At 42.2% G+C, this 25,965-nt stretch overlaps 1 protein-coding gene and 1 pseudogene across 3 annotated transcripts in view; both read right to left on the bottom strand.

Annotated features, from left to right (window-relative positions):
* SERINC5 (serine incorporator 5) overlaps nucleotides 1-25,965 on the bottom strand; it is a 166,566-nt gene that overhangs the window by 74,856 nt on the left and 65,745 nt on the right. The window contains exon 1 of one of the 3 annotated variants that reach the window (XM_016118865.2): nucleotides 14,281-14,458. The exons of the other annotated variants lie outside the window; for them this stretch is intronic. Within the exon in view, the coding sequence (XP_015974351.2) occupies nucleotides 14,281-14,307 (27 nt within the window). The 5' untranslated portion in view covers nucleotides 14,308-14,458. Of the gene's footprint in view, nucleotides 1-14,280; nucleotides 14,459-25,965 lie in introns of those variants that run through there. 3 annotated transcript variants of the gene reach the window in all.
* Nucleotides 15,694-20,844, bottom strand: LOC107497255 (annotated as a pseudogene).

The raw sequence follows: 25,965 nt of genomic DNA, 5'->3' as shown, positions 1-25,965 counted from the left end.
ATATTTCCATCTTCCTGCCTATAAGTCAACCCTCTCAGTTCTGGTCTTACTTCTGGGATTGTCATTTCCCCTTTGGTCAAGCCATGGTGGGCAGCAAGTACCGTGCTCACAAGGGTAGAGTTTATCATACTAGTTCCTCAGAGCCTGTGGTCCACATGGATGATGTCTCACTCTGCCTCCATTCTCACCTTCTTCTATAAGTCTATAAGTACTAAAGAATCTGGAAACCACATTTCCCAGACTCTTAGCTGATAGGGTCCTGACAATTAACACTCAGAATATTTGGAAGGAGGATGGGGATCACCCTCCTGCCATGGTATTCTTAGAGCAGGCAGACAGACATATATGAGCAGGAAGGAGAAAAACCCACAAGGGAAGAGATGTGGTCACCATGAGCCCTGATAAGTCTTTAGAGGAGCTCAAAAACCACAACCTGACCCAGAGACAGGTGCTCTTCCGCACAATAGCACAAGCACAGACTGAGCCCCTCTTGTCCTTAACCTGACCCTCCCCTAATTATATATCCATTATAATAAATTAATGTTGTGGTTAATGATGTACCCATCATGCATCTGACACCATGACAGTTCCAGACACAAAAATGGGTAAGAAAAAGGGTGTCCCCCAAGTTCCAAGAAAAATCATCCCTTTTCCCCCAGAAAAAAGTACCCCAAACCACAAATATTCCACCCCCTAGTTAAATGAGCAGATAAAGTCCCAACCCCATGAATAAAAGATGGAGCTCCCTCTCAAGCTTGTCCACTCTCCCGTCTGAGCGTACTCTGGCTTTCAATAAACTTGAGCTGTTGCTTCATTGCTTTCACTGTCTGTCTGTGAAGTCTTTCTCGTGACACTGACAAGATCCTAGTCAACTGTCCAATAACATCTGTGGCAAGCCAGCCAGGAGGGACAGTGACTGGACACCTTGTGGTGAGTCTCAAACCCTCGCCCCGACCTTGAGGGCTAGAAAGTCGCCTCTTGTCTTCAGCTTCCTTCCCTTTGCTTCTCTCAGGCCATAGCAAACCGCTCTGCTCCTCCTTGCATAGTCTCAGCTGCCAAGAACCATAATTTCTTTAAGGTCCACTTCCTTTGGAAGTGGGATTCTGTTTGTAGCCGCTCCTGCTACCTTCCTTACAATAATTCTTAATGCAATAATTCTTAATTCTTAGTGCTGGGCATGGACAGAGGGACTATCAGTCTTTCCTCTGGAAGTCAGAAGACCCTCACCACCGGGATTTTTCTCTCTTGGTGTGCTTAATTTATCATTTCATGTGTTGCTATAATGTTAAGGTTCTTAATTTGTTTGCGGGAAAAGTTTCATGAAATTAATCATATTATAGGCAAACAGAAGGAGGCTCTTAGTTTTTGCTATAAACCCCCTTCATTAGTAGCCATTGCTTGTCACCAAATTCTGTAAGAAATCATAGAGCAGGGACAACAGGCAACTGAGAGAGTCGACATTCACAAAGACATGAGGTCTCGAGAAATTCATCCTGAATTCCCAGATTAAACATAGGACACAGACTATATCATGGTCTTCAGGAAGGCCCAATGTTCCTTGAAGGACATCTACAGGGGAACAAGGCCCAGGCTGTGGGATGCCGTGGGCTCAAGGGGTGCAGACCATGCTGGCCACGGGCCTCTCAAATCAGACAGGGGTCTGGGTGCAATGCAGATGGCTCATTCTACCCACAGTAACTCCTAGTGTTCTCCTCTTGCAGGGAGAAAGTCTTTCTTTCCTCGAAGACCATGAGGCAATACAGATTCAGTTCCTAAGACTTCCCCCTTAAGATTGCATTTCAAAAGCTGAGACCAACTTTCCCTTGATAGTCTAAAATGAAAAAGTTTATCTTCTTCTGTAACACGGTTTGGCCCCAATATAAATTAGAGGATGGAGAAAGCTGGCCAGAAAAATGGTAGCCTTGACTATCACACCCTTTTATAGCTAGACCTTTTCTACAGACACTGGGAAAAATAGTATGAGACTCCATACGTCCAGGCCTTTATGGCCTTAAGGGATGACCCCAGCAATGTGACACCTGTACAGAAAATTACTGCCCAGGGACTCAGGGCCCTAAACTCAGGGACTAGCTCTAAATTCTTGCCTTAGAACCAGATCCTCTTAAGCCAGAAGCCCCAGCTACACCACCACTCACTCCAGCCTTATTTCAGGGTTGGTCAGTTGAGGCTTTCCAGGGGACCCCTCTATAATACAAGAAGGCAACTAATCAAAGGGCTGCTGAGGTCCTGTTCCTTCTACTCCTGCTTAGATTTCGACTCTTATGCTTCTTTTTACCTGTACCCTGCCTCCCGTGGCATTCCTCTCAGTAATTACCTAGATCTCAGTCAGACTCTGAACTCTAGCCTATTCTTCTTGGTCAGTCTTGACTCCCTTCCTGGACTGTACTTATAACGAAGTAACTATCAATACAATCTTAATCCTCTTCATTCTAATCCATACTCAGCCCCTCAGGGAAACAGGAATCCAATGCTTTGTAAACTTTTCTAATATAATAGGATAAGAAATACTCTCTCTAAGTACTAGATGTCACAAACAACCCCACTATAGGCATATAGCTTCTATCGCTTGGTCTATTCCTTTTTAAGGACCTACTGTTTCCATCCTACTCCTATTAATCTTTAGATCTTACATCCTTACCTGTTTAATAAATTTTGTCTCTTCTCACCTAAAGGCTATTAAAGTACAGATGATTCTCCAACAAGGATACGAACCTACACAGAACCATCATCCCCTGGACACCACTTACTCTGTCTTTCAAGCCTCTCAGGTCTATGGATCCTGGACCTCCACTAATCAAAAACCTCATCACCCCCCTCACTAGGATCTTTAATCCCAAGTTATTGCTCCCCCTGACAGAGAGCAAGGAAATCTGTACCCTTAGGTAGGGATGAGACCTTGGTCAGCAGGAAGAAACTACAGAGGATTGTTAACCCTATGCCCTTTTAAGATTTCAGGGGCCCAGATTCCTTGAGGGAGGAATGTTAGAGTACGCAGATAGACAGATATGAGCAGGAAGGAAAAAAACCCACAAAGGAACAGATGTCGTTACCATGAGCCCTGGTAAGCCTTTGGAGGAGCTCAAAAACTACAATGTCTTGACCCAGAGACACAAGTGCTATCCCCCATAATAGCACAGGCACAAACCAAGCCCTTCATGTCTTTAACCTGACCCTATCCTAATTATATAGCCATTATAATAAATTAACACTGCGGTTAACGATGTACCTGTTGTGTACCTGATGCTATGACAATTCCATAAAGATCAAAAAGGGCAAGAAAAAGGACGTCTCCTAGTTTTAAGAAAATCCATCCCTGTTCTCCTGAAAGACCACCCAAAACCACAAATATTCTACCCCCTAGTTAAATCAGCAGATAAAGTTCCAATCACGTGGAAAAAACGGTGCAGCTCCCTCTCAAGCTCGCCTGCTCTCTGAGTGTACTTTCGCTTTCAACGAACTTGAGCTATTGCTTCATTGCCTTCACTGTCTGTCCATACATTCTTTCTCATGACATTGAACCAATCCTGTCGGGTGATAGTATCTTCTGCCAGGGAAAGTCCCAATGTCACCAGTTAACCAGGATCTTGCCAACACTGCGAGAAAGAATTCATGGACAGACAATGATCGCAATGAAATGATAGCTCAAGTTTATGAAAAGCAAAAGTACACTCTCAGATGGAAGAACTGCCTCACCTTTCTCGTGGGGTGGGGACTTTACCTACTGGGAGTGGAATACTTATGGTTCTGGGTGCTAGGTTAAGGACAAATGGGGCTTGGTCTGTCATGTGTTCTTGTAAAGATGAACACCTTGATGTTGTGGGTTCTGAGCTCCTCTAAGGGCCTATCAGGGTTCATGGCAACAAGAGTGCCCTCGTGGATTTAGTTTCTCTCTTTCCTGCTCATATCTGGCTATCTGTCTACTCTATAAACCAGGGCAGGCATTTGCAATGGCCAGACTCAGGGGTCCCATGTTAAGCCAACGGCTGCATGGGTGTCAAGAGGCAGCCATGGGGGGCCCTGGAAGCTTTGGCTTCCAGACTTCTGGATTTCTGCTGCAGTGGTATGTTCTTAAACCCAGACATTCCAAGTCGCCCTCTGGTTCTTGCTTCTTTAGCTCTTTTATTTCTTAAACAACTAACTCCCTATATTAAATCCCCTTCTGTTTGAAATACCTAGGGTGATCTCCGTTTCCTGCAGTTGAACCCTGCCTGACACATCCGCAACACCACTGACACGGGAAAATAAAATGGAATAAGCATGGCTAAGAGAGTCCTTTAAAATAAGTCAGGAGGCTATTAAGGAAGTGAGGCCTGTGCACATCTGTGCCTCAGTTCTCAGAGCTGCAGTTAAGTCGCTAACCTGTTGCTAAACTAAGCTCAAGGCTGAGCCAGAAACAACTGGGAACAATTGCTGCATGGGCATTAGAGGCGCTTTACTTCCTTCCTCACAGTTTTCCTCCTTCATCTGCATATTACAACTAACCAGTCTCTGTTAACCTGGCCCGCAAGCCCTCTTTCGCATGGAGTAATTGCTCTGGTAGTTTTTGCCTTTATAAACCCCACCCTTCTTTGTTCTCTCAGAGCACAATTTAGGTTGCTACCTGAATCTGTGCCTCCTGGGCTGCAACTCTTTTTGCTCAAATAAATACTTTTTGTTCTTTATTATAGCCTGAATCTTTTCTTTGGTAACACCACTTTACAGACTTAACAAAAAGTCTTAATACAGGCTTGTCCCTTTCGACAACCTTATAAGGGAAACAAGACACAAATTTCCCCCATTTGATGATCAAAGAAACCAAGGCTCAGAAGGCTTAAGAACTGGGAAAAGTAGACCTCCCCAACACTGGAGAGGTTCAAACGCACCAGATGTACCCGTAGGGGGACATTAAAGAAAAAAAAAAAAAGACAGACACCTAAGCTTCAGATGAGGAATTAAAAAGGATGCCTTTGAAAGTCTCTTCCAAAAGTTTCTCTGATTCCATGATCTTCCTCAATAACCTCATTATGCAAATAGTATAAGGCTGGATCTCTACAGAATTAGATTTGCCTCCCCAGAATTTTCCAAAAAAATCCCAGTGGATTAGATTCGACAAACTTAAAACAGAAAAAAAAGAGAGGCAGGTGTGGGGTTGAAGGAAGAGGAATAAGAAAAAAGGTCAAGAGGATGGAGGCTACCTCCAGACTAAATTGTGGCAGGTTACAGGAGAACTTAAAAAGGACATGAACTTCAGCATCTTGCAATTTGGAGACAGAAGTTTCAAAGCCTCTTCATTGCTCAACAAGACCTGGATTCTTGGTCTCCCTCTTACTAACTTGTTCACATCACTGACAAATCCCAACAACCCTCCCCCCATCTCTCAACCCCCGGGCTCTTTCTCTCCAGGCCGGCTGTTCCTTAACTCAATTTTCTTTCTTACTGTTACAAGGAATATCTACCTTTTACACAGATATGTCTCCACTGTTGGTCTTTCCCTTCTCATTCTACGTCAGGTTTTTTTGAGGTCATAAGATTCCTTTAAGAAGCTGAAAAATGGTAAAGACCCTCTTCTAGGAAAAGGTGTTCAGAATACACACAGACTATGTAACTGCAAGGCTGAGTGGAACTCCTGGGCCCCATTCCTGAGGACTCGGCTCTCCCTGTTCTCCGCTGGGTAGGCTCACTTACTCCCAAGAGAATGTCTCCCCCAAGGTACACCCTGCTTCCTTCCCTTTCCCAGGCATAAAAGGTCCAAAGCTGAGGTACACAAATCTCAATCGGTCCTGCAGAGAAGTTCTGCCCCAGGAGAAATCCTATACTGCGGAAATCTAGCATCAACTCACTAGTTGCTCCCAAGCATGAAAGTCGACTTAGTTACTGCCTTTGAATTATATTACAGCTAGATACTCAACAAATATTTATCAATTGGCATATTGTTTTAGGGCTTGTTAGACTTTTTTTTAAAAACAGCAAATGAAGTAGTTAACAATGTCCTAGGATCTTTATGAATAATGCTACCAAACTGAAGAAAATTCACATTGTTACAGAATGCTATTACAGAGAACAGTTTCATTACTATGGTTACAAAACACTGCCATTGTTTCAGAGAACACCACTGGAGGAGTTCGAAGAGCATGGAGTCAAGAACAAAAGACTGAATTCTTCCTGTTTCAGTGAACCACACATGCTAAGAATCAGCATCTGGAGACTTACCCCGTCCATTAAAATACTGAGATAAAATGAGAACAACAACAACAACAAAAAACCCACGGAAAATAAACCCCACAAAGACCTCATGGGCTTTGTTTCAAACTACAGTTGGTCAGTTTATAAAAATGATACTTAAACAAACAGAATGATTTTCCATCTCTCCTAGCTATCTTTGCACAAATAAGATGTAAAGGGTTGCGTGTCTGTTTTTCCTACTTTTGTTTTGACTAGACAGTTTTCATGGGGGTTGGGGAAAGCTGTTGAATCACTGTATACTGTAATGCTACTTCAACCCCACAAACTGTTTCAAAATTTATTCTGATAAATACCCATTCTAAGTTTTTCCATAACAGCTGTTTTCCTTAAGCATTAGCTCAATTTTAATCTCACAAGGCAAACTATAGAAGAAAAGCCAAAAGTAAAATCCTGTTTCCTTTAAAATTCAAACAGATGTTTTATGTAATCAAACCAATCCACTATTTGAATTTCTTACACACACGCTACACTGACTCCCAGACTATGTTCTAAAATCTTTTAAAATATCATTAATACACAAGCTAGAAGAGGATATTCTGACTGGAAATGTCTTAAAATACATTTAACTAGGGTCACTAAGTTTCACTTTGAACGACTTTGAAAACCAAATTGTGAGGGGCAGTCAATGGTTTTGATTAGTAAATAACTTGATAGTATTCTCAGCATCCACTATCAACGCTAAATTCAAATGACAACAGCAATATGTAATGAGAATTTACAACAGTGCTGCTCAGAACACTAAGAGAATACAGGATCTTTTTTTATAATTACAATTTAAAATACTGGTAATAGCTTAGTCAAAAGATAAAATGGAATTGCATCCAATGGCTAGTTCTGCAGACACACAAGCTTTATGGATTTCTTTTTAAGGCCAAACTATCATAGATGAATTGGCCACATATTGCTCTGAAATACAAGTAGAGGATGTCATCATTACCCAATTTGAGGCTTCTAAATGGCAATTTTACATTAAAACACCTGGGAAACTCATAGTCAAATCAACCCCAGATATTCACCTGTGGGAAATCTACAAGTGATATTTATGCAGAGATTGGGTGGAAGCAAGTAGCCGGGGAAGAGGGTGCTTGCTGCCTTTCAGCTCATCAGCAGAGAAATGAGTCAGTGGCTGTCTTCCACTCCCTACAGGTTGACCCTCCTTAGCCCTCCCAGCAAAGTCATCAAATTCAGGCTTGCTGCAGCCCAAAGCTATTTGTCAGTTCGCACAGGTCAACTCTAAAGCCGCCCAAGAAAACAAATGTGAAAGAGCAGTCGTCATGAGAACTCTCCACCTGCTAAGGCAACTTTTAAACTCTTTACTGTTCAAGATAAGTGACAGACTCATCTTTCCAACAACCTGAACTTGGCTAACTACAGACATCTGCAAACCACTCCTGCTGCATCAGCTCACGGTGAGCTATACTGGCCAACAGTTCACCACCAGCAGAATCGCCACCTTTTTGTCAGTGTGGAAAAGCAATTATGTGTGCATTTTACTGCATTTTGCCTCTGTTTTATAAATATGAATAGAAAAATAACAGTGCCAATACTACTGATAAGAAGTATTGACTTACTGTAACTGAAACAGAGACGGGCACCTTCATACTGAAGGAAAACAGTGACTCAGACACTACCTAGACAGATGTTCTCTGTACGAGGGACCATACGGAAAAAGACCAAAGTTAAAGGAAATGTTGGAAATGGTATAAAATATATTGTCAATGATGGCATCCAAAAGGGATGTAATTAGGGATTTTCTTCAATATTTTTAGCCTTTTGGGAAATGAAACACACAAACCTATTAACACATAAACCTATAAACTGACTTTCACACATTCAACTTTATTTAATACCTCTGGAGAAACTGGTCATGTTTGAAGGTAAGGGACTACTTACACCTGAATGTAAGGCCAGAAAACATTAATGGCTGCGAAGGAGTGGTTGGTGCATGTTAAAAACATCCTTGATCACTCCCATAAAAATCCAGCAAAAAGAGTAGGATTGAATATAGCACCTACAATATAATCCTAACTTTGCAAAAATAAAATGAATGAATGAATGAATAAATAAATAAATAAAATATATTAAATACGAATGACTGGATAATAAAATATCAAAATATGTTTCTCTGAGTGATATGTGATTTTTTTTTCCTGTGTGTTTCATGAATGCCCTAATTTGTTCAAAAAAGCATCAGTCATGGAAAGACAGAACTTTTGTGCCTAGATTCCTTTCAAGAGTGGAAGCAATATGTGATACAATGAGAACCTAACATTTCCAACCACTAGAGCTACAGGGGAAAAGTTTTATAACCAAAAACACTGAACTACAGGCCATAGTATGTACTCTGTCTAGAAGAGAGCAAACACATACATGCAGTAATGATGAAACAATTCCAGTGCTTCAGATGACCAAGGTGAGGTGGATAGTGCAAGTTCTACCAGAACTCTCAAAACAAAGGGAAGACCATTACTGAGAACATGCTAATTGAACTTGGCCTTAAAAGTAGAGACTTGGGTTTTATATAGAAGGAGAATATTTTGGGGAAATCATTACCCTTTTATGTGGTGTGTAATTTAATCTTTAAAGAAGTCTTCATGGAGTGCGTGCGTGTGTTTTAAGCTACAATCTAGAGTTGGTCAGTTGCCCTGATGAGGAAAACATATTCCAGCTAAATTTAACAGCTACTCAGAGGCTACAACTCTAAAATCTCCTGCATGGGCTTCAAGTATCTTTAACTGGCATGACCCCAGGTTTTAACCAGCATAATGGTGAGGACTGCAACAATTGTTGGCACATGGCAAGTCTGCCCAAACTCCTACACAAGAGACTTGACCAAACTTTAACATGGCCTCCAGCAGTTCAAGGCTGCATCTCTGGAGTGACCCACCGGCCTTTTGCCTTTTGAGTTCTTGTCTGGAAAAGTTCAGGGCTGTCAAATTTACTGTTTATTCTAGGCAACACCTGAAATAGGCCTACTTTTCTTAAGAACATTTACTAAAAAGGGCCTTACAATTGTGAATCCTTCCCTTGTCCCTTTGTATGTACTATATGTATCTCCTACAACTCTGGAGCGTCTTTCTCAAGGACCCAAAAGCCATTCCTTTGAAACAGAAGGATAGGGCCTCCCAGTCTCTATGGAAGGACAGAATCCTAACTTGCCAGTTGGCAGACACAGCTGGCCTAACCACAGGGACACTGGTCAATCCTCTGTAACTTCACACTTCCCTAATGCATATTTGGGCCCCCACTTGCTCCTCTTCCCTCTTCCTTACTTGCTTATTCTGTTTAAAACTCCCAGTCACTTCCATGCAAATCAAAATGGAGCTAGGCTCTTTCTCAGCTATCAGCAGTTACTGAATAAAATGTTTTCACTGCTATAACTAATGTCCAGCTTTATTTATATTTGACAATGGACAGTCCCAAGCGGCACTTGTGACTTTGTTAATTTACATGAAAGACATTAGAAATGCGCTTTCAGTGAGGAAAAGCTCACTCACTGTTCAAGTAACACGATCCAGCTGGGATTATCTTGGCCTGGGCATTCCTGCCCTTATATGAGCTGGCTATAAGGATAACGCCTTCACCCTGAGAATGGCACCGTGGGCTTGATAAATCCATGTGGTTCTGCTGGTTTGGACAGTCTCAGTTAAGTTCTGCCTACTAGAATGTTCTCACATCTGCCTCAGGTGAACATGCAGGTTGCACGGCAATGCACCAAGGGCGAAGAGCTGGAAATTTATGAAGCTCAGATCAGGCGGCATGACTGTTCCACACCTCCCTGCCAATAAAGTCTGCATAAGTGGCAGAATTTGCTCTGAGACTTCCTTTATTATAACCTGGACAAGGTTACGAGGAAGAAGCTAAACCTCATCCACCCATAACAACTGGCAACCACCAATATCTACCAAAACAGCCTAATAGTTGTGTATTCAGAACTGACTTACAGTCACCATAAGCAACAATAATTAGCAAGTGTTACTCATTATCATTTATTCCTACTGGAGTCAGGTAGACCAGTGTTCAAGGGCTGGCTCCACCACCATGTAACATCAATCAAATTAATTCATTTCTCTGCACTTCAGTTGCCTTACCTACAAAAGGAGGCCAATTAGAACATTACCCACACCACTGGGTTGTGAAGAATGATACAGTGTAAGAGACAGTACACTATGGGCATGAAAAAAACTTCAGCTACTGTTTTTATTATCATCACTGCCTACACTGCCTAAACCCTGCCAAGCCTTATTTTCAAACTGCCTTGGAAGAACTGTCTAGATTTTTCCATTACACTTCTCATTTCCTCTCACAGTATGTACTGTCATTTTCTGCAGCTAGCTTCCTTCATACCTCCATCCCCCAAATACCCCATAAATTCCAGGAAAAGAAGGAAGGTCTTTGTTCATCACCCAGTCTCTAGAGGCCTACCACTGGGCTGGGTACTTAGAAGGTGTTGAGTGACTACTCCTCTAATCTCTGTTTCCATTAGCATCCATTAGCCAACAACCTAATCAAAATCCAAGTATATATCAGAGTCAATGCAAAAATAAAATAAGATGACGTGAAGACTGTCCAGATACAGGTGGACAATAACCAAACAGGTGTGCCAAACCCTGTACTAGATATTCCTTATCACGTCTAGTACTCATAATAATTCTAGGGAGAATTATCACACCCATTCTACAGCTGAGGAAAATGGAGGTTAACAGAGGGCAAGTAACATGTGCAGCCAAACCAGCCCTTGCTGTCCAAATTTCCCAAGTCAAACCCAGACCTAAGTCCAAAGCCCAGACTCTTTCTTGGGTTACACATTCTTCCTGATGGTGGTCCTCAAAGCCCCTCAAATTCCTATCATCAACCTCAAACTTCTCCCCACTTAAATATCCAACTGGTGACTTGACATTCTCATTTAATTTTTAATAGATATCTCAAATGTTACAAAGCCAAAAGGAAATTGTGGGTTTTCCTTGCCCAATATCCTTTTCATCCCTACCAACCACCTACCTCACCTCAGTAAATGTCATCATCATTTACCTATGCCAAAAATCAAATCTCTCTCATTCCCACAGCCTACTTCTAATTCATACAAAAGTCCATCTCCACCTCTGAAATACGTCCATAAACCAATGGCACCTCACTGTACTTACCACTATAGCCTAAATTAAGGTACCACATTCTCTCCTCAGATTACAGCAACAGCAGATTGCCAGGGCTCAAGCTCCATCAGGAAGGATTTTTGTTCACTGCTAAAGCCTAGAACACCAGTTACACGTAGAAGGAGGCATTTAAAAAATACTCATTGAATAAACAGCTCTGACTGCTCTTCCTACATCCACTCTAGTCCCTGATACAGTCCAGGCTTCATGACACCCAAAGTGATCTTCTAAATGTATATAAACCATAGCTCTCCCCTGTTCAAAATCCTCCAACAGCCTCTCACTGCAACCAGAATAAAACCAAACTCCAGTGGTGGCCAACAGTCTCTGGCCACATCTGGCCCTGCCCATCTCTCTGACCTAATCTACCCGATCTATGACACTCCAGCTACTAAAGACTCACTTTTGTTCCTCAAACACCCTGGCAGGTTCCATACTGAGGCCCTCACGTGGGTGCCTGTTCTCACTGATCAGTCTCAATTCCAGGGGCAACTTCTCAGACAGGCTTCTCCAGCGACCTTACCCAAGGCTATGCCACCACAAGGCTTTGTTACAGTGTCAGTACAGTTCTTACTTAAAATAGTTGATAGGTTCTATGACTTTAAGCAAAATGATGTTTAACAAAATTACCACAGGCTAATTGATATAAACAAGAGTCAGGTTCCTATAACATCTCATCAATGTTAAAACAAAATGACATTTAATACATTGAACGAAGCCGTAGTTATTTGAGGAAACTGCTATATTTATTGTTTCATTGTTTACATTTGGCTTATGGAATGCCCTCCTCCTCAACCAACTTGGAATGACCACTGAGGTCAGAGATGTGTGTCCAGATTACTGCCATTATCTCCAACTCCTGGCACATAGTTGATGCTGTGACACTGTGAATGGTGTCTGCAATGGGGGTGGTGGGTCCAGTCTTATGAGACTAAGCCCCTAACTTGTGGGATACTAACTGCTAATTCCAGGTTGTTACTTTCAGAATTAAAATGAATTGTTGGACACACTGTTGCTGTCCAAAGAGTTAGGTAACTGATTAGGGGTGAAGGGAGTATACACATTTGACATCAGAAGTGTTTAGTAAAAACAGTTCATAGGTGCTCCAACCAAATTAAAAAAAAAAAAAAAGACTTAAGACAGCTTCTGCTGGTGATGAGTTTTTTCTAATGTAAGCTTATCAGCCAGCCCCTCCACATGACATCACAATGTCATCATTCCCTCACTGCCTTGGAACCCACCACAGTGATGCCTCAACCAAAGCTGAGAAAGCAGAAGTTAACTTTTCTGTGATGAATGGCCAGGATTTGGTTCTTTCCAAAGACCTGAGAGGGGGATTTTAGACACAAGTCATTAAATCCTGCCAAAATATTAGCCATACCAATAATTCTTTTTACAAGACCCACTTGAGTACTGGTAATAATTTTCAGAGCGCTAAATTAGCTACTTGGAGTGACAGAAAGCCTCAAAGTGCTCTCAAGGGACTAGAATGTCCCAAAATATCTGTAAAGTAATTACTATGTAATGAAAAGTGTCACATCAAATTCAAAAGTATCTCAAAACAACAGTAAAAGATTTGCAAAGCTTTCTTGAGATTCAGAACATTCAAATAGCCTTTTCAAGTCCACGTTGGCCTCAGAAGTCCTGAAAAAGTGTGCACCGCCCTCTTTCCTTGTCTGACTGACAGCAGCAAGTCAATACACCTCAAATTAAAAACCTCGATTTCCTCATCTCTGAAAATGCTACCTTGAATGCATTCCAAGTACACGTATGAGACCTCAAAAACTAACCAAGCGGTAGCTCCACATGGCCACTCCAAACAGGATGGATTATCTGCAGATTATCTGCCAATACAATCCTCTTGCTACAGAAACCCACAGCTGGCCTCCGTTGTCGATGGCTGAACTTATTAATAGGAAACAAGAACATCAATAACCCTGAATGCCTCCGGAGTTAGAGTCATTTGTGAACACACCATGCTCATAATCAGTATGGATAGGGAGGAGGGAATTGACGTCCGGAAGGCTTTACCTACTCCGTTTTTTCTAGCTCTGCAGTAAGGAGTGACATTAGCATTAAAGGGTTAAGACCTACTAATTCTGCCCTGATGCACACTCACTCGTAGGAGACGCCTATTCCAAAAGGCCGGGTATGTTTTAAGATACCATGAGTTTAACAGGCCAGAGTTACAAAACAGGTTCGGGCAAGTTCACTTGAAACGCGGGACGGGGAGGCTCACGCTCTACCCAGGCAACCGTGTTTGCACTGGCCAGGGTTGGGTCGGGAAACACAGGAAGCAGGGCTGAGTCTTTCCTGCGCCCAGACCTGCGCCCTGTAGTTTGGAAACCAGGATTCGAAACGTTCCCCAAGGTACAGAGCCAATGCTCTAGCCTTGAGAGATGCCAAGCGCGACCTGCTTGGGCCATCTGCCCCGAGTTTTGTTCAGGGCTTGGGAAAGGAGACGTTGCCCAATCCCACGTCTTTTCCTCGGTACATCCGACAGATACAGCCTGGAGTGCTACCGAGCTCAGCACCACACACTCATGCCCTGGGGGAGGTGACACGCTCCGCGAGCATTGGGGATCTTCCTCCCGAGTCCTGCACGCCCCACCCTCAGCGAAGTTCTTAAGGACGGACAGAGGACCTCGGGGTAGCCGCTCGGCTTCCCCATGTCCCTTTCCTCCAGCCCGTGGCACAGGGTTTCCCCGACCGCCAAGCGCCGCGCTCAGGCCGGAGGCTCTAACCCAGGAGGCTCGGGGTCAGCCCGGAGCAACCCACCAGCCGCCCCCCTTTCGGCCGCGAGGCGGGGCGCACACCCCGGGAAGCCACGCGGCCCCGTCGCACGATGCGTCGTCGCCCCCGCACGGCGCCTAGCCCCGCTCACCTGGCCCGCACAGCACTGCGCTGACATCGCGGCGGCCGAGGACCACGGGCGCGCTCGCTCGCCCCCAGCGCCCCTCCGACCCTCCCGGTTCCCTGTGGCCTCGAGCGTCCTTCTCCGCACCACCTCGCGCCTCCACGCGCAAAAATCACAGCTGATTGCCAGGCACCCGGGCTTGGGCGAAAACAACCGCCGCCAAACCCCGCCCCCTCGGGCAGCCCCGCCCCGCCCCGGGCAGCCCCGCCCCGCCCCGCCCCGGGCAGCCTCGCCCCGCCCCGTGCCCGCCCCTTCCCGGGCGCGCGGCCGCGGAGCCGGCTAGCCGCAGGCCGGCACTTCCGCTGGCGTCAGGCTCCTGGCAGCGGCGATCACTTCCCGGTGCGGCGTGGACCTCCGAAGCCCGCCCGCCCACGGGCGGGTCTGGATGTGCGCCCCTCCATCCCCTGGCTCCAGCGAAAATGCTGGTTGCCGACTCCAATAAAGCTTGGAGCCTTTGGTGGAGCGATTCTCGAGTGTCCTGCACTGAACCCGCGCAGTGGAAACTGCTGGGGGCTGGTCTGCGCGCCGCCTCACGCCAACTGGGATACCCACGAGACCTCTGTGCCTGAAATCCCTTTACAGCCCTCATCTACCAAGAAAACTTCTCAACTTTTGGGAAAGCCCCCTCTGCCCAAGTTTCCTCGGATCCCTTGGCACTAGGCTGTTCTGCCCTGAATCCCACGGCACTTAAGGGGATCCTGTGAGAGCCCTTTCTGCATTTCCCTCGATTTTGGTTTTCCAGCCTCTCCACCCCTACCCTCTTGAGAACGCACACCCGCCCAGGGACTCAGTTTGCATTCCTGCTTCCTCTCATCCGACCTCATAAAAAAAAAAAAAGGGGGGGGTCCCTAATTGCTTGTTGCATCCAGAAAGCAGAAAGGGTACTCCTAGTTTTTCTCCCTACCCAAATACGCTCTCCTCGCAGCCACTTCCCCAAGAAGAACAATTTCTGTTAGTGCGAACTTTGCGCTAAGCCCTTTTACTCTTTAAAATCAACATTACTGTAAGTATCCATTTTAGAAATGAGGCAACTGAATGAAGCCCAAAGCTTCACAGCATAGCTGAAGGCGCAAAACGGGCTGGAACTCGCGTTGTTTGATCCCCCTGCTCACGTCGCAAGGCTTGAACTTAAGTGGCTTCCAGACAGAGCCTTTGACAGGGGGTGTCTGCTTAGGCATTATAGGACATGGAGATTAATAGGAAAGTCACGTGGGACCATTCCTCCTGCTATGAACTGCACAAGATCTAGAAACTTCAGATGCCAGCGATTAGAGATGGAGTAGGCCCTACTCAGAGCCATGGAGAGTAATGAAGAGAGCTCTAAAACTTCTTTAAAATAATAAAATAAAAAGTTTTAATTAAAAAAAAAAAACAGCCTAGATAGTATCAGACTACCACAGCAACCTGCTCGGCTGCGGTGGTGGCCAGTGACTCATCAGAAGCCAAGGATTTCACCAGGACTTTAGTGAGCTGCATTGTTGGCTGCAACTGTCACTTGTGCCCCACTTCTCCCCTGGGAAGACTAGTTGGGAGTTTCCGGCCCCCAATGGGAAGAGTCAGGCAGTTTACCGGGGAAAGGGAGGGAATGAAATCTACATGTTTGAGTCCATTGAGATTCTGAGGCCTCCTAGCCTTTAAGGGAAACAGGTTCAGAAAGGCAGAGAACCCTCAACAAGGACCACTGGGATACAAGCAAAGCTGGTAGTACCATCCAGGCCTCCTGACCCTGAATCCTGTGCTCTCTTGGCCAAATTGATGCCAATGTAGGAGGATACTATAACTATATCAATGTCAACCTCAGAGAGAGAACACATATCTTAATAACCTGGGGATTTGTAGACTGTGCCCCAATGTAGGAGAAAAACAGAGTGGAAGCCTGAGCTGGCGCAAGGAAGTTGCAAATTTTAACTCTACCAAGAACTAGCTGGGCAACCCCAGAGCCTCAGTTTTATCATCTGAAACAGGGAGTTGATAATACATTCTTCAAGTATTAGATAAACTCACCCCTACAAACCATGCAGTACAAGGCCTTGCCTTTTAAGCACACCTAAATTAGTAGCCCTGACTAGTATTAATAAGTGAGTGTAAAAGATGCATAGAAATAATCAATGCAGGCTGATTTCCCCCTCTTTTCTAGAAGATATCAAAGGAATGCGGCCTTGCCTGGACGTTTATTGCCTTTCTGGCTCTGAGGGCTGTGTAGTTACTATTTAAGGTCTGGTTGGTAGCATCCTTTGCATGTGTGATAGGCTAACAAGATTAGAGGTAAGGTCAGCAGGCATAACATAAAACAGTGGTAACTTAATTTTATTTTAAGTATTCTGCAGACTGTTTCAAGGAAGGCTGTCATACATGGTGTTCCTAACATGTAGGTAGTTTTACATTCCATCTCTTTTGATGTGGATTTTTCAGGGACAAGCAGTAATAGCTCTGTTTTAATAAGACTGTAGCTCTTGGCAGACCATGTAAAATATTTTCCCCACAAAAATTTTCTTAAATTAACTGATTTAGTTCCTTTTTTGCAATATAAATATGTATGTACATATGACATATTATAAATAACCATCCTATAATTTGCTATTTTCCCTCCTGAATTTGAAGATTATTTTGGTTTTTCCATTTTAGGAAGGAGAGTTCAATGTCGAGTTTAAAAACACCACATCTGGTACTGAAAACAACAGTATTGTTAAAGAAAAAAGCATCACCATAGATACCCACTTTTTTTTACCTTTAATGAATTTAGAAAACTTCATTACCAAGTTAATTTCCAGTTCAAGAATGGCTTAAAAGTAAATAAAATTTTAATTCCCAAAAACTTTCTCAAATCTGAAAAAAACCTAGTGATATGTTCTGTTTGTGTTCAAATATAAAAGAAGAAATTTCCCTAATATTCACTTATAAAGTCTCTAGAGACTTCAATCTAGTAGTGGAAGTTTAAGCAATTTCAAGTAAATAACAAAGTATTCATTGAGAAACAAATTGCTATAAATTTGAGGTCTGAGGGAAAAAATAATCAGAGTCTAATAGTGCACCCCCCTCCCAGTAACTTAATTCTCCATTATTTCTATTAAATTAATATATGCACAATAGTTTTTAAATATCAAAAACCTTACGAAATATAAAATGAAACATAGCATCTCCCTTCTCCACAACCTACTTTGCAGTCCTCTCCCCAAAGGCAACCATTATCAATTATTTTAGCAGTTTTCCCCTCACATTTTCAAGTAAAAGTCTTACACTGTTATTTCCTGATCTGTTGACTATACTTGTTGTATATTACCTTTCTCGTTTGTTTGTTTCTTTGTAAGGTTATTATTTAAAATGTTAAAAATGACAGAAGTGGCAAGCGTACTGAAGCCTGTGCACCAATCCCCCAGGTTCCCACATAATCAGTGCATGGTCAGCCTTGTCTCATTGATCTTCCTCACCCACTAGATTCTAAAGCAACTTCTGTACTGCTTCTCATTTCTTCTGTATATCCTTCAGTGTGCTTCTTAGGCGATCTCTTCACCCACTGCTCTGTTTGGCTGCCAGTCCCTTTGTCTCTCTCTTTGGCAGTGGTGAGGTGGATACCCTTGCCGTGGGGAAGAGAAATCCACAGTTTTTTTGCATTTGCCAGTAACAAAAATGTTGGAGAGCAGGGTGGCAAAGCTGTTGCCATTGGCATCTTTCACGTGAACCACATCAGAAGAACCAGGCTATCTCCTTCTGTTGGTGATAATACCAATTCTTCTCAAATTAGCACCTCCAGTCACCATACACAGGTTATCAGTTGTCAAACTTGATGAAATCGTAATTTTCCCATTCTCCAAATCAATCTGAATAGTGTCGTTCACTTTGATGAGGGATTCAGAGTAGCAGGTGGTGTGAGCATCATAAGTCACCAGATGAGGAATTCCTTTTGTGGCCACAAAGATTTTTCTCACTTCGCACAACTTGTACTTGGCCTCCTCAGGTGTAATCCGATGAACAGTAAAACGACCTTTGGTGTCATGGACGAGATGGAAATTCTCTCTGGTCTTGTTAGTGCTGGTGATATCCATAAAGCCTGTACGGTAGGTCATGTCAGTCTTGACCTTGCCATTGATCTTGAAAAACTGCTGCATGCAGATCTTCTTTACTTCATCCCCTGTTAGGCATATTTCAGTCTGTTCCTTAGGAAAATAATGAAAGAGAGACACTCTTTCAGCTTGTAGGGACTGTAGATGGATGAGGAGCAAACACACCCATCAGTTTATCCAGCATCTGATGCTTGGGAGCTGCAAAGCGCTTCAGATGCTTCTTGGGAGCATGAACCATGGCTGTGCTGGGCATGAAAGGACTGTGTATTACCTCTTATGTTCCATGTAGGCTGAAAGTTTATCCCACTGAGCACTTCCATCTACCATCTAACCAATCTGATTATATCAGTTTTCATACAATTAACAGTCAATGTTTATGTAATTATGGCTAACAAAAATTATTCATTGCATAGCCACAGAGTGTATGATAATAGCGTGTCTTTTTTAACAATTTGTTATTCCCATCCCCCTTTTCTGGACAGACAGTATATTCTAGTGGTAGGTAGTAAGGGCTCTGGAGCCAGACTCTGGGATCAGAAATTTGCTTCGCCACTTATTAGACTGCGATTTTGAAATGTGACTTCATCTCTCTGCACTTCGGTTTCCTCCTCTATAAAATGAGAATTAATAAATGCATTCACATGTAAGCACTTAGAATAGTACCTGCCATGTATTAAGTATTTGATGGTATGTTTTATTTTCATGGTTTTTTGTGTACCTAATCTTGATTTTTCTCCATTTGTCCATCTGACCTGCCGTAATTTTTTTCCCAGATAATCAACCTTTTCATATAATCTATCAATTCCATTTTCCCAAGAGCCCTCTCCATCTCCCAAAGTTCTCCAAACTGCTCCAGTCTGGACCCCTCCAGGCTGCTGCTGCACCACTGCCATCTTGGCACACTCCCTTGCCACTGTCCTCTGTTGAGTATCTGACTTTCTGGAATGCTCTCTCTCGAATTACTCCCTTGTTTTGGCGAGCACATCAGCAGTTTCCAGATGCCAGAACCCCTGCTTTTAACCCTATATTGACCTTCCTTGAGTTGCCCAACTTAAAATAAAAATTATTCATCTTCCTTTTTAATACTAATTCTTCCAGTGTGTCCTCATCCTACCTCTAATTCCACTACTCCTGTCACCTCAATTTTCTGTCTCCCATGTATTTTCAATCCTTCTTTTTAAGGAAGAGAAGAAATTTTTCCCTTCTCCCCCATAGTTCTTCTGGCGGGTCTCATAATCAAATTGGCATGAGACAGATTAACAGGAGAAAATAACCAAATTTATTATGTATGTACGAATGGGGGTTCCACAGACAAATTGGGCAGTTGAGGCTTATGCACCATCTGGAGCTAAGGAGAAAGAGGGGTAGTGGTTTGGACTTCAAAGGAAAGGTAGGCAATTCAGAGATACATGAGAAGGAGCAAATATATGGTAAACAAATTCTTGCTGGGCCACCCAGAAACAATGGGACAGAGGGGAGTCCAACAAAATAACTTCACTTGGTTCCTCCCTGTCTGCCACACTCAGTTTATATTATACTAAAGTGATAGCTCCCTTACTGGAGCAGTTTTTTCTATCTAAATTCCTTTAGACAAGTCAGGGGTAAGTAAAAGGCTCTTGAGTTTCTTGTTTTTTAAAAATAACCAGCTTAAAATAATCAATATCTCAAAAAGATATTATTTTGTGGTGGCAAACTCTGCTTCCCACACTTCCTATCGAATCATTCTCAGGCTACAAACATGGCCAAATTTCTCCTAAATTAAACAACAAATAATAACTTCTCTTTGATTCAGCTACCACCCTTTCCGCATTTCTTTCTCTTCAAACGTCAAGAAAACAAAGGTTGCTGTGTTGCAAACTCCTGACCCCTCTCTGGTCTTGCTTCTGTCTCTACAGGCTGCCGGAGCTGCTGCCAGCCACCATCCTGCTCCTCTTGCCTTGGACAGGAGAAATAACTCCTCCTTAAAATAGTTTTCTTTTTATCTCTGTATCCAAAGGCAGGAAGAAAATTGAACGTAACTCCACTAATTCCTATTGAGAAGGATTTTTAAAGGAATAAACTTTTATTTTTTCAAATTTACATAATGACTGCGAATAAGCTGATAATGTGTTGCCAGGTCAAGATTTTTAGGGAAGATGCTTTAGGGAAGAAATCTTTTGCAATGATCACCAGTTATTTTGTAAGAATGAAAAGCTAATGATTCTTCAGCACTTAAGTGGTGCTTTAAGAGTTTTGCCTCAGTATTTTGAAGATTCTCCCTTTAATTCATTTCACATTATTAATTTGCTTGTTAAGCCCTTTGAGTATAGATAATAGAAAGGAAAACACTCCTTTATAACACCCCAGGGAACCCAAATTTCAAATTAATGAAGAGGATAGAGGGTTGAACAGGCTTTTAATCATCACTCAACCCTTCTGGGAACAAATTAATTTTTTTTAAGGCCGCTTGGATTAGGGGCCTAGTCTTAGAATCAATGGGGAGAATGTATGTATGTATGTATGTATGTATGTATGTATGTATGTGTATAATTGATATTAAAATATATATTTCTACCTCCCACCCCCATCTTGAAGTTATAGCATGTACATTCAGATTTTGAGTTAACCTTTTTGTTAAGAAAATTCAGTGACAATGTCTAGAAAGGCTTTCCTCTGTAACTTAATTAAAGTCTGCAATAGTCTTTGAGTAGAGTTTTGAAAGTCTCCCTTTTCTTCCCTTATAAGTAAATATTTGGGTAGATCGGGCAAATAATCATTACAGTCACTATTCAACTTTATTATGAACTTTAAAAAACATTTCTGAAAATAGCTCATTTCTGTTCTGCATACCAAGAAAAATTATTCTGACTTCTTTGGTTTTAAAACTCAATCCAAAAAACTTTTCATATCCTGATTTCAAGTAAACACATTTACACAGGCTAGAGATTAGGACAGGGGGAGACTAAAAACAGAGCACGTACTCTCTTCAGTTTTCCTGGTTAATCCATTTTAATTAATTTCTTGAAGGGAAATACAAGAGGTGAGCCCATTTCTTTAAAAAAAAGAGCACTTTGTGTTGTCGTATATTTTCAATGTATATTTAAAGAGACTATTCCTGTCAGTTTCTTTTAAATTCACTTTATATGATGCATCCCTTGAAGTAAGCACTCTTTGGAGGTGATTGGTTTTAAAAGAACCACAGCCAGTTAACTGCCTGTGAAACCACATGGTTTCATGAAAATCAATAAAAAGCTTTCATTGAGGGTTTCACTTGAAAGGTGTTTACATTGTTCTGTGAAGTGTGGAAAGCGGAAGGAGCTTCCTGAGGTTTCACAGGAAGACAATCTAGCTTATTTATTCATAATAGGATTTTGGTTACAGAAGAATGTTTTAGGAAACTTTAAATGGTTGAGAAAAGATGGTAAGAAAATGTTGAATGACCATTTTATTCTGCTTCCCTCTTAAATACAAAAGGAAGAGAAATTTACCCAACAAAGAAAGTTAATGACGGAAACACAAATGAAAAGTTTAGAAACAGCTGCTTTAAAAAAAGTATGCATTTATTGAATAGATATCAATCAATCAATAATTTTCTATATTTTCTTTTTGTGTTTTTTCTCATGTTGATTCTACAAGTTGAAAGCAAGATTAAACACTTCTATTTTTTTTTGCTTTACTTAAAGCAGGGGCTTCTAGTCCACAATTGGACTACATTTTCTGAAGAAGCAAATAATCTTAGGCACATCATTTCTCTCCCATCCTTCAAAGTATGAAATCCAAAGTGGAGATGTGTCACTTGAGCCACAGAAAACCAAGGCAAGGACCAGTCACCGTTTTTTGTTTTTTTTTTTTCTGGGATAAGAGACTAATTAGTAGAAAATACAAAGTTAAAGCCACGTTGCAGACAAAGCCGACTTAAAAACAAAGGGATAGAGACAAGGGAAGAAGGAAAGCAAAAGTCTGGCCACTTAGTGGATAAAAGACTCAACTGAAATCTCTCCCAAGGAAAACAGTACCAATTTATGAAAGGTTTATGCTGTTGTCAAACTCCAGATTTGCCACCTAATTCCTGAAAGGCTAGTGCTGATGACTTCATACCCTCATCAAGGAGAGAACGTTGGAAGATTTCTGTTTAAAAAGTACAGGATTTCCTGGTGCTGTTATTTTTCAATTCCTTTGGAACACAGAGTCTCTAACTCTGGAAATCAGTAAAGTATGAGACAGTGTAGAATGTCTTAACTTTTATCCTAGGAATAAGAATAAATGTAAGGTTTAGTGCTCGGGAGGAAAAAATACCAGTAGATGTAAAGCCTTCTTAGCTTTTTTGTCTGTGTGTCCCCTGCAGGGTGAAAATCCAGCTGCCCTTTTTTTTCCCCACCCCTCAGTTGTACAATAGGTGATGTTTTTCTCCATCTTCTCTCAAACTGTGCTCCGTGGGAATCCCCAAGAAGAAATAATACCTTAATCTAATTCAAGTTCTCTAACTCTGGAAATCAGTTTCACTGAGAGTTCTTGGGGGCAAACAGGTCTTTGAACATCTGATAATGTAGATGGGATCAAAATTTTAGGGCGTGGACACCTGTGGCTTCTATTTCGCCATAGTTGATATTGGTGGCCCTGGATTTCAAGGAAGAGCCTGAGTCAAAAACAATCACCTTTTGTGTGACCAGAGGATAGAGCAAGTGAACCCCATCATGTCCCATTGATTTCCAAACTTAAATATAGCACCTTATCTCAGCTCTTATGTCCAAAGCAGGAGAAGGGTTCACAAGAGCACTTGAGGATGAAGACAGTGAGGCTTCCCTTATATGTTTGTTCTGATGAAATATTTTTAAATAAAGGGGAAGAGGTTTCAGGTTCAAATGGCAGACTGACTACATTTATCTTTCCTTTTTCTCAATATCTACATTTATTTTTTTCTATGAGTTCAGTTTTATTAGATTTTACACATAAGAGATCATATTTGTCTTCCTCTGTCTGACTTATCTCACTTAACATAATGCCTCATGGTCCATCCATGTTGCCACATATGGCAAGATTCCTTTTTCACAACCAAATAATATTCAAGTTTGCGTGTGTGTGTGTGTGTGTGTGTGTGTACACAAATATCTCACATCTTCTTTATCCATTCATCCATTGAGGGATACTTAGGTTGTTTCCATGTCTTGGTTATTATCAATAATGCTGCAATAAACTAGGGGTGCAGTATCTTTTTTCCAGATAGTGATTTCATTTCCTTTAGAAATATACCCAGAAGTGGGATTGCTGGATCATCTGGTAGTCCTATTTTTAATTTTCTTTTTGAGGAACCTCCAAACTGTTTTCCATAGTGGTTGCATCAATTTACATTCCCACCAACAGTGAACATGGGTTCTCTTTCTCCCACATCCTTGCTTACATTTATTCCTTTAAAATGATGGCAGTGGAATAAAAGGAACAAGTTTCCCACATTAAAGCAAATGGGGATAGAGAGATATGGACGAATTTCTAATAGATAGAAAGCGGGAAGAGGAATGGTGGTAGGTGAGGCAGCGCAGGGAAAGCTGCTACCTAGAGTACAAGCCACAAGCCAGGGAGATGCCCGGAGAGAGGGAGGGTATTAGGATGACAGGAAAACCCTGGAGAGGCCCTCTAGGACAACAGAGAGCCCGGGCAAAACCCCAACGTGAAACCGAAGGTCCTGATTTACTATTTGATTTTTATTTAACATGTTGCCCCAGTGCTTTATTCAGTTTCTTTACAGTGTGCCCTGTAAGCCTAAGTCCTTTCCTTCCTTGCTAGTCATTAATCTCCCAAGGCAGCCAGAAACAATGATTGTGCCTTAACTTAGGTTCATAAAGTGCGGTTTTTTGTTAAGCTAAAGATAACATCATGGCCTAAGTTGTATTTCAGCTCTTGAGCTCTAAATCAGAATGACCCCTGGCCTTGTCTCCATGAAACCAGACTGAGGGATGCCGAAGCTGACCTCAAGACCTGAAAGGATTTAGTGCCTTTACCTTACTCTTGGCCAGTCAGCAAGATACACCATTCTAAATTCCTTACTCATGATGACTCATGCCTTTGCTCTAGAAAATCCTTTGTAAATAATTGAGAAGTTCAGGCTTTTGACCGTTAACTTCCCGATATCCTGAGTGGCACCATTCATAATAAACAGCCAGTCTTTTTCCACTGCAATTCTCCAAGTTTAGTGTTTGGCTCTGTTAGCACTGGGTGGATGAATTCTTTCTGTTAGGTAACATAGATATTCTAAAAATAGCAGTAGATTCCCTACCACCACCACCACCACCACTATCCCTACTCTATCTCCTGTGGATAGAATACTTGGGAATAGCCTTCTCCCCACCCTCACTCTCCAAAATAGAATCAGACTGGCATCAGGCATCTTATTTGCCAAACTAGATATTAGCAAACAATGGAGCAACACCTTCAAAATTCTAAGGGGAAATAATCTCAGACTAGAATTCTATAGCACATAAAAGTAAACTCTGTTTATTGACTTTTCAGCTTTTAGAATGAATTCATAATTGTAGCACAAACAATTTAACTACGGTAACAGAACAACATATAAATGAAAGTTTGGAGATGTCAAAATGTAGATGACAGAAGTCAGAGGACTGGGACGTTTGAGGTGGAGCAGTTAAAGAAAAGGTAGAACCATAAATATCTTTGTCTTATTAAATCGAGAGTTGTGGTCGACAGAATAATGGCTCCTCAAAGATGTCCATGTCCTGATCCCAGGAACCTGTGAATATGTCGGGTTACCAGCAAAGGGGAGTTAAGTGTGCAGATGGAATTAAGTTTACTAAACAGCTAACTTCAAGATGGAGAGATTATCCCGGATTAATCAGGTAAATTCAATGTTACCATAAGGCTTCTGATATATGGAAGAAAAAGGTGGAAGAGAGAGAACCAGAGAGAAGGCAGCATGAGAAGGACTCAACCTGCTGTTGCTGACCTTGAAGATGTAGGAAGGGGCCATGAGCCAAGGAATGCAGGTGGCATCTAGAACCTAGAAAAGACAAGGAAATGGAATCTCTCCTAGAGCCTCCAGAAACAAACACAGCTCTGCCAACACCTTGATTTAAGCCCAGTGAGACCCATTTCAGACTCTGACCTCCAGAACTGTAGAATAATAAATTTGTGTTGTTGTAAGTCAGTAAATTTGTGGTAATTTGTTACAGCATCAATAGAAAACTAATATAGGACTTAAGAAATGTTCTCTGTAGTTGAAGAAACAAGGACGTGCAGATATGTTAGCTAAAGTTATATGTAGAAAGCTGGATCTGAGCATGACTCGTGGTCAAAGCATTAGCAAAGCCATGCCTGACTGTGTAGCAATCTGCCAAAGGCAGAGAAGCAAACAAAGAATAAATGGCTGCTATCTGGGTACAGACAGGCCTTTGAGACATTATTGTTGTCATCAAGTTTCAAGCTCCGAGAACAAGACTCCCATCCCCTCCTTGTGCTAGATGTATATAATATACAGGCTGAGTTTGCCTCGAGGTCACTATATCTTCATCATAGTGCCAGGTCCCACCTGGCTCCAGCTTTTGTACATATTAGCTCTGTGTTTTTCTTCATCCTTCCATTGCCCCCTCTCAGGAATATTAAC

This window comes from Rousettus aegyptiacus, unplaced genomic scaffold, assembly GCF_014176215.1.
Source record: "Rousettus aegyptiacus isolate mRouAeg1 unplaced genomic scaffold, mRouAeg1.p scaffold_m13_p_8, whole genome shotgun sequence".
Lineage (NCBI taxonomy): Eukaryota > Metazoa > Chordata > Mammalia > Chiroptera > Pteropodidae > Rousettus > Rousettus aegyptiacus.
Note: the sequence above shows the minus strand (reverse complement) of the source record. Positions and strands in the feature narration are given on the sequence as shown.